The sequence below is a fragment of the Hippoglossus hippoglossus genome, chromosome 16 (genome assembly GCF_009819705.1).
Source record: "Hippoglossus hippoglossus isolate fHipHip1 chromosome 16, fHipHip1.pri, whole genome shotgun sequence".
Classification (NCBI taxonomy): Eukaryota; Metazoa; Chordata; class Actinopteri; order Pleuronectiformes; family Pleuronectidae; genus Hippoglossus; species Hippoglossus hippoglossus.
Window position 1 is genome coordinate 14,815,069 of NC_047166.1, and position 9,679 is coordinate 14,824,747.

The 9,679-nt window shown below is 39.7% G+C and overlaps 2 protein-coding genes across 2 annotated transcripts; both read right to left on the reverse strand.

Moving 5' to 3' along the window:
* Positions 1-1,681: 1,681 nt before the first annotated feature.
* Positions 1,682-4,196, reverse strand: LOC117776467 (trophoblast glycoprotein-like). Its single transcript, XM_034610408.1, has 3 exons — positions 3,986-4,196; positions 3,138-3,950; positions 1,682-2,929 (listed from the first exon to the last, which is right to left on the reverse strand). Exons 2-3 carry the CDS (start codon positions 3,395-3,397, stop codon positions 1,954-1,956), a joined length of 1,236 nt encoding a protein of 411 aa, XP_034466299.1. The 5' UTR covers positions 3,398-3,950; positions 3,986-4,196; the 3' UTR covers positions 1,682-1,953.
* Positions 4,197-4,339: 143 nt separating this feature from the next.
* Positions 4,340-9,000, reverse strand: LOC117776468 (transmembrane protein 222-like). The gene is made up of 6 exons (XM_034610409.1): positions 8,817-9,000; positions 8,548-8,632; positions 6,654-6,685; positions 6,299-6,395; positions 6,081-6,211; positions 4,340-4,661 (listed from the first exon to the last, which is right to left on the reverse strand). The coding sequence occupies exons 1-6, from the start codon at positions 8,933-8,935 to the stop codon at positions 4,574-4,576; spliced, it is 552 nt and encodes a 183-aa protein (XP_034466300.1). The 5' UTR covers positions 8,936-9,000; the 3' UTR covers positions 4,340-4,573.
* Positions 9,001-9,679: the final 679 nt, after the last annotated feature.

Here is a 9,679-nt window from a genome sequence, read left to right on the forward strand (position 1 = left end):
TTATCCATTGGCATTGAAAGGGTTTCTTTATTTTCTCTTCTGGGATTTTTTAAGTCTGCATATTGATGTTGGTGTAATCTCTGTTGTGAAGATAAAAAAAAGAATGAAAGGGATTTTAAAACAAATAGTAATGCAAAATACAACAGTTTATAACAAAGGGAAAATTGTATATAAATATTGTGGAATTGTTTCTTTATTTATTATCTTTTTATATATTTGTATATTTGATTTACATTTTGCACATTTATGTTGTTGTTGTCTCTGTCGTGAGTAATACAGATTTAAAAAAGAAAGAGATTTAAAAACAAAAAATCTATACTATAACAGCTAGTAAGGAATTGTATATTTCCCGAATATTGAATATTATATATATATACAGTATATATACAGTATATATATATATATATATATATATATATATATATATATATATATTACTTTTAGCTTCCCCCTTGCATTAAAAAGTATTCTTCATTTATTTTATTTTCAGATTTGTATGCACATTTGCATATATGTTATTTTTTGTAAAAAATGTTGTACATTGATGTTGTTGAAGTCTCTGTCGTGAGTAATAAAGATTAAAAGAAGAGGGAAAGAGATTTCACCAGTTATCCTAGAACTTGAATTGGTATTTAAATCATTCAATTTATTAGATAACAAAAAGCGCCTTTAGCAGGTGAATATCTATTACACTCTTCTTCCTGAAACCACTAACTCAACTTCTTTTCTATGCATATGTACCCTTTACATTAATTTTATTTCATTTCATTCATTTATTTTCCATGCATATATATATATATATTTCTATTTTGTATGTTACTATTCTACAAGTATACTTTATTATACCCAATTTCTTTGTATACTGTATGTGTGTTTTTAATTTAAAAAAAAGGAGAAAGAGAAACAAGAGGAGGGTAACAGGTGTTCAGCACTATAAAATATGAATCTGAATGTGAATATAAAAATAAAACATGATATTGTGTAAAATAAATGTAATATATGAGGAAAAATGTGGCTGTAAAGTAAAATATATAACTTTATATGTCTTTATACACTCTATAACCTGATGTGATGCAAAAACAACCGATGACGAAATACTGCTTTTCACAATGTAACAAGTTGCAGCTTTAATAACAGCATGCTGTAAACGCACATGCACACACACACGCACACACACACAGGAGGTAGGTCTGACAGAGGTGCACAGCTGCAGAGCCAGCAGGTGTATTTCCAAATATCTTTCATTCTGCCCTATTTTTCCCTCTATGGAAACACTTAATCACACACTGTGTGGATCGAAACAGCAGGGCCACCTCACCTGGGGAACAAATGAGCAAATGAGCGTCTGTGTAGCACAGTGTGGAGCAGGTTCTCCATATACATAAAAGACGTGAACAAGATATTTAAATCAATGTGGTTTTATTTACCATTAATGTAAATATAGGTTTCATATCATACGCTGGCTTCTTCTAATCCTTTGACTATTTTAATACAGATCACACTAGGTAGACTACGCAAATTAAAGATACACAGCTGATAGAATATAAGGACTGATATTGTTTATATGAAAGCATAGAAAATCTAATAAATACTTATTCTTAAATTGACTGGGTGTGTATGGATTACAGTTTTTTAGGTCAACATACATTTTCCATGCTACTCTGGCAGTGTGACTTTTAACACTGACTGAGATGTTTTTCTAATGTAATTTCAATGTAGCTTATGTATTATATTCTTATAAAATTTATGACAAACATACAATATTAATGTCATTTTAATGCTGTAGTGCCTCAAAAACACAAAGGCACTTTTTGTGGCAGAATTAAGTGTCATAGCTGCATTATGTACAAGGACATTAAAAGCATAAAACAAATTTAAACATGTTCTGTCCTAAACTATTTATATCTAGATCTAGCTCATATTATGTCAAATCATTTTAGTTTCATTAAGCGATCATAAATTCCCAGGGGAGAACGTGATCACCTTTTTAACCTGCATGTCTGTGGGATCCTGGACAATACATGTGTCACTCGGCAGCTGCTGTGACAGAGCTAATCTTAAATGCCCTTGTGCCCTGCTGCCGGTGTTGTCTGCTGGGATGTGGCCCAGCCGGGGGTCCGAGTCAATTTCATAGCGGTAGTGATATCCCTCCAGAACGTCTCTACAGGCATCCCTCATTTCGGTGATCCACTTCTTCATACCATCGCGATTCAGGTAGAGCACAAACAGAAAGACCATCCCCACGAGCCCCAGCACCAGCCCCAGGAAAACATAGGATGTCTGCAGGGTGAGGTCAGCCGTCTCCGCCTGGACTGGGACAACACACCCATTGGCCTGGACACTGAGCCCCCGCAGCCGGGTGTTGGTCAACGCTCTTGGTGAGGTGCATATCACAGCGTCCACATCTAGCTGAGCTCTTGATTCGTTCAGCCAGGTGACAAAATCACGGATTTCACAGGAACAAGTGTAGGGGTTGTTACCGAGAAGGATGCGGATGTTGCCGAGCTTCTCCAGCTCCTGCAGAGAATCGGCCCCGAATGTCACGAAGGCGTTCTGTGTGAGGTCCAGCACCTCCAGGTGGTTCATGCTGGAGAAGGTCCCACTGTAGACGGCCACCAGGGAGTTATTCGCAAGGAAGAGCTGCTGCAGGTTGGGGAGGTGAGAGAACATCCCCGGGGGCAGCAGGGCAAGGTGGTTCCCGGAGAGGTCAAGGCGGAGGAGCCCCCTGAGGCCACCCCAGCGCAGGGCCGTGGTGAGGTCCATCAGGGCGGTGAAGTTGTAGAGCGAGCGGCTCAGGTTGAGCTCCTGAAGGGGACTGCCGGGTATGCTGAGGGCCTCAGGATGGATGAGAGCCAGCTGGTTCCCACTGAGGTCCAGGAAACGAAGGTTGACCAGGGAAGAGAAGCTCTGGGACTCCATCTCTTTAATCCTGTGAAGACGACTAACACTGTAACATCTGCAACATTTAATATCATCCTCACACTTCCAGTCACCGTGCTCTCAAAGCAAATAAAAGCCTCATTGTCACAGACATAGACACTTTATTTATCAGACACACATCGACAAAGTTAAAGTCATATTGTCCAAATATGGCTGAACATACAGGAATGAAACAGACAGATCACTGACATTCTCACCTATTATTGCTTAAAATAATGTTGGTGACATTCTCCATCTCTGTGAATGAGTCAGGTGCAATCTGCTGAATGTTATTCCCTGTGATAAAGACAGTCCTCGTGTATCCTGGAATACTTTGTGGCACGAAGAGCAGATCCTTAGAAACGCATTTCACTGTGCGAGTGACAGCAAAACACTCGCAGCCAAAGGGACACTCCAAGCACTGGTATGGTGCACAAAGCAGGATTCCCAAAAACGCACGGAGGGCGAAAGTACACATCTCAAAAAATAAATTATTAAATTAAACAGAACACAAATATGTTAACTACAGCAGAGTAAAACTTGGTTGCATGTGAAGCAAATTCAAAAAATTGCATCCTAAGCTCTAGCTCCCACAAACTAATCAAATACTGCAGAGGCGGCCAACACTGCTCGCTCCAGCATCAGTCCCTTCCTCATCTGCTCCACTGTGGGAGTAAAGGTTCCCTTAAATTGATGGTGGTTCATCTCACGCAGAATCTGCTGGAGGAAAAAAGGTACGTGGTTCCCTTAAAGGTACAGAGGACGATCAGGGCGTCCACAGCCTGTGACCTACACATGTGACACGAGGGGACAAGGGGGGGAAAACGGGCTCAAGCACATCCAGAGTAAAGTTACAAAAACTGAAATTTTAAACTGATAGATACAATATTAATATATACTAATATTAATGCATACTAATATACACTTAGCATTTAAACAAACTGATAAAATAAATTATATTTTTTTATAGTATTGCTAATAGTTAAATAAGCAGAGTTCCAGCACCAGGATGCATGGTTGAAAGGAAAAACCTTCTGGAGAAAAGCAACAAACACGTTAAATAAACGAATACGCATTTGATTTTATACGTCAGAGGAAAGTAGACTGAGGGAGGAGGAGGGACGTTTTCAGTATCACTATTTTTCACATATGTTTCCTACATCATTCTATCTTTGGGAGTAACTCGTATCTCTTGGACAAATAATTGATGAACACATTTCTGCGTTAAGATTTCATGGTCCCTTTTGTGGCCATTCATCACTGAAATGTACATTAGCCGGACTGGAAACACATTCATCATCGCCATCCATGAAAGAAATAAAACATCGGCTGAACTCAGCAGCGTTTCTCCAATACAGAGGAATCTTTCCTTAGTAATCCTCTTGAAAAGCTAAAGAAAAACATGGACCCACGATGTGAAAAAGAGTTACGGCAACTTTTTAATCCATAAATACATAATTAACAGAAAAGTCAAATCATTTTTTGATTTCAAAATTATAAACAACCAGCTCTGCCCTCAATCCCCCTCAAACAGACAAGATCATTACAGACACTGAAGTCCTTCAATAACAAATATCCCGTCAACGCACACTATTCACATCAATGACAAGTTTAACCAAAGTCTGCGAGTCATCCTATCGCGCTGCTCGCTCCATCACTGGAGGTTGAACGTCAGGATGAAGGTGGCCAGGACTCCGCACAGCATGAGGAAGGGGAGCCAGGTCTTGAGGAACGCTGGCCAGCTGAAGGACAGAAAGGGTGTGTTAGAGTAAACATCCACACATGGATATTGTGTGCACAGCAGTGAGGGTAAAAAACGCCCGCGCCTGTATTCTTTGGGACGGACAAGGTCATGTGAGGTGTGTAAGTATCACATGCTCCATATCTCAGCTCCCGTGAGGCCCACAGCTCCCCACCTCTCTCCTTCCCAGGGAGCCCCGGCAGAGAGGTGACCTCCAGCGGTGACACGGAGGGGAGCGCCGCTGTCAGTGATGAATTACATGACTCCCCTTCTGTTTAAAAAGACTCCTGTGCCGTGGGAGTGTATGTTGCAGAGGCAGCACAAACTGTGACGCCGTCATCACTATGTGGGTCAGCAGAGAATAATGAGGGGGGGGGGGGAGGGGGCGGCGGCGGCTTACTGAACCATATGTCTCTTAATGCTCACCAACATCCAGCAGCAGAGCAAGTTAACAGAGAGTGTACATGGTTGTGATGAAGATGCTCCAAGTGTTCATTGTACTTCTGTCCTTTCTGTATATACTGTATATAAACCACCAATGGAAGTCACTCTGGATAAATATACTGTCAAATGAATGTAATTTAGCTGTAGCTGTAAATGTAAGCAAATTGATCATCGTATTATTTAGATAAAATATTGATCCTGACGGATTTTGGTATTAAACATTGGCCGATTTGAGTGTTTGGCAGACATATGTCAGTGTTTATGTTTGCTCTTCTAAAAGCTTTGATTTTAAAGAAAAACTGTGCAGAAAAGATGTTTATATAAAAAAATGTTTTTCTTAATTTAAGCTCTGTATACTTAATTTGGTTGTATTTGTGTTTTTTTTGTATTTACAGTTATTTATAATAAAGTTTATGGTTAAGATATAAAATATCAAGCCTCAATTACATTTATTTAACATAAGAGTTTGATAACGGCATCTTATGAATCATTGTTAATTTGTTTTCATATATCAGCTAATATCAGTATTCACAATTTTCGGTATTGGTATCAGCATCAAGTCCCTAAAACTACAGTTGGGCTCTAGTAAAATATTTAGATGATAAGATAATAAATCCGAATGAATGCAACTGAAACTCTGCATGGACGGTAACAACTTTATGGTCGATAGCACAGTTAGCGCTGCACACAGCTATACAATACAGCAAGAGAGCAAAACACCAGTTAGCCATCTCATATGTTATTATGAGAAGTGTAAAAAAAAGTTGTATTCATTATGAAGCAGTGGAAAGACAAATTAAATTATGTCGGGTGCCACAGTCTAGGTAATTAATGGGAAACACTGGCCAAGTAAAGTATAAGATACTGTGTCATGTTTGAGCTCTATGGCAAAGTACGTTGGGAACTGGAGGACAAGGGAACAGATGTTCACTTAGATGCAGGATAGGATTGAGCAGAATGAGGCTGTGATTCTTACCTCACATGTTTCCCATTGATGAGAGAGAGCGCACACAGGTTCACCATGTTCCAAGACGTACTGTTGTCGTAGCGCATGAGGTTTAGGGCCATAGCAACGTGGGAATGGCAGTTGTCTAAGCATAGATTGTGCTTCAATGAAAACATAAAAAAACAAGATTAATGAATGTTAATATGGAAACATGTGTATTGAAAAACTTTTGAAAAAAATTGTCCTACTGTCCGACACTTGTATTCCTCAGACGCATCAAGCACTGCTTTGTCCCACGTAGCAGCTCCATTACCACAGACTTTGTCCACATCAAGCTTCCAGTACCTGTGATATAAATCCACAATACTCAAATAAATGTGTGCATGTAAATGTGTGAGTCATGTGACCTACTTGTTAAAATAGATAAAAAGATCAAGATACACCGGTTATACAAGTATACAAGTATAATCGTGTGAAAAATCTTTCCAGGGAAGCTCAGTAAAAGATAAAATAAAGAAGTGAAAGACAGATATGATAAGGTAAATATACAGTAATACAACTTTTAAACTATTAAAATACAGTATTTCTTATTAGCAAACTTACTTTGTTGGTCTACCAAAGCCCATGTTGTCCTCCTGACAAAAAAAAAAGTCACATCTTAACACATTTAATGGAGCATGTAAGTGAGCTTGTGCTTAATGTTATAGTGTAATCCAGTTCCGAGTGATCTAACAGAACACAAAATACAGTTAATAAATATAAATTATGTGTACATATAAAATACAGAACAGTTGTTTTATTCTCCTGACACGATCCAGAACAGATGTAAATCATCACATGATCATCTGATTTCTTCTCTGTCTTATCAGTCCAGTCAATAACGAGCTGGTTGAACTTATAGTTCACAACATCATCATCATCAGAACTTAATACTTTTCTCAACATAATATGTTGAGAAAACTAAAAAGGTTTTCCTCACATTATATACTATTTCAACATTTCAGTTCTGTTTGTTTTATTTTCATTTTAAATTAATCTATTTTGTTATTCATTTCTGTGAGTAACTCATGGTTAAACATTGTCTCTGTATCAACATCTTTTCTCAGCAGCTGTCATTCTGCTTTGGACAGGAAACTATATTATAACTGTCAGCACACAGCACAGAGTACTGTACATTGTTTGTGTATCTTCTGGTATAAATAAAGTTGTTTTAAAACAACGCTGAGTGTAAGTGGAGTCGGATTTTCTCCCCACAGTGGTTCTCCTTTCCTAACTCCTTATGTCTGCTCCTTCACATCTTTCCTTGACCTTGTGACGAATATTCCATTGGAGTCAAGGAATAGAGGTTAGGAAAGGAGATTATTTTGACTTTCCGAACGCAGCCTATCACATCTCCTCCACCGTCGCCATGTTTGTTGTTGTCAGAAACTCAACTCTGTGCTGCCCTCTAGCGGACGCATCGCTTGGCAACCATGCAAATGTATGGGACGCATGGAAATATGTGGACAGTGACGGTTACATCTTTGAAACTGACCTTTTTGTACTTAAAGACGGCAACATTGAGCCTTAAAGGGATAGTTCACAGAAAAATGAGAATTCCCTCATTATCTACCCACCACTATGCCGATGGAAGGGTGGGTGAAGTGCTTGAGTCCACAAAACACTTTAGGAGTAAACAGTGTTGCAGCCAAATCAAATACTATTGAAGTAACTGCAGACCAAGTTTTCAAACGTAAAAAAATGACAGAAAAAAACACAACATGCCTCCATACTGCTCATCCAAGTGTCCGTAAGCCCCGACATTCAAATTTACACCGTGTTTTTAGCCTAAATGTCCTCTGATATCCTCCTCCGGACCCGCGTTCACGTTCGCATGACCACACTACACGCAACCCAAGGGGTGCGCGTGGGGTGCGTGGCAGCATTGCTACTTTTGGTAGCATCGCTACAGTTGCTGCTGTGTATCGCTGATGTGGTCACATGCCCCTTGAGCAAGAGCATGAAGGCGCGAGCTTTTGCGGAAACGCTGTTTACCCCTGAAACTCCAGAAGTGTTTTGTGGACTCACACTTCACCCACCCCTCCATCGGCATAGTGATGAGTAGATAATGAGTGAATTTTCATTTTTCGTTCAACTATCCCTTTAACAAGGCCCTATGCCGCTAGCTTTCTGCCAAAAAACGTCCTAATTTGAACAGTTGGTTGAAGACCAGAACGTCCTAATGTGTGTAAGACTTGCCTGGGATGGTGGAGACGGTTTGCGCATTACTATTATCAAAATGTATGCATACTATGCACTTTGAATTTTGATACTAAAATAGTTTGGTTTGGTATAGCCCCCCCAGGTCCCTTTTGCCAGGGCCCCCCAAACTCTACTGGAACGCTCCTGCAGTGTGACGTCTCAGATTGGAGGTTTTCTTCCTCACTCATCCACACGTCAGTCTCCTGAGCTGTTAGACGCTCTTCCGTGCATGTGACGCACACAACGAGCTACTCACCGACACAAAGTAAGAACCTGCGAAATCCCGTATGACTCCAGAGGAGGTGCAAATACCCATGTGACCGATGAAGGGGAGCACCCACCTGCAGGAGACACAACCAGACAAGACTGTGATGACTCTGCACGTGTGGATCCATGCAGAGAACACACAACACGGGGACTTATTTGGACAGACGGGATACGATGGAACCAGCAGCTTAACGCGAGTCTGCTTCCCTTCCTCGGGCGACATGTTGTGTTAGCATGGAAACAGTGTTAGCCTCTTACGACAGGATGGGGATGGGCGTCCACACTATGCAGTGCGGGTAGCGGCTGCTTTTCCCGTCGCTTTTGAGGAGATCGCTGTGGAAGCTCATCATCACTTCGACATCGTCCGTCTCCGCCATCGCTGCCCCAGGACTGACACCAGCTGACTGCAGTGAGGCACAGCCGCAGCCAGGGGGCGCGGGAGGGGAAGCGCGCAGAAACAGCCCAGAATAAAACCAACAAACAAAACAAACAAAAACATCAATAACATAACATTTTTATTCTGCGTTAATTCTGTGTTTCTAACAAAATTAGAGGAATTCATTTAAAAAATCTTACATTGTTACATATGAGTATTATGATATTTACCCATGTTACACAGTAATTAAAAGATTAATTGACATTGATGTTAAATTCACCTTTTGTGGAGCTGAGCCACACATAATCATGTCTGGTAATTCTGTAACAATTAGGCCTAAAGCCTACATTTAAATGTAATAACAATCAAGTCTCTTTCAACCATTGATAACCTTATAATGATCATTGTAAATGTCACATTCATAAAGCAGGGTTTTCTAAATAAGTTTAATTATTTTTAGTTTGAATCTAATTTCTACATTGATACTGACTCAGTGAGCGCACATATTTATCTTGAATTATTTTTTGTGACCCTGGACCTTGTGACCTTTACTGACGTTAATATTTATATTTCTTTCATGTATTTAGTCACTTTTTTTGATAGTTAATTTAACTTGTTAATCTTATTTGACTGATATTTACTTTCATTTGATTCATATTTTATTTGATTGATCTTGACTGGACTGTCTTTTCATGGCTGATCGTCTTCATATTCTGTTTTGTACATTGGTAAATAAAGTGACTGA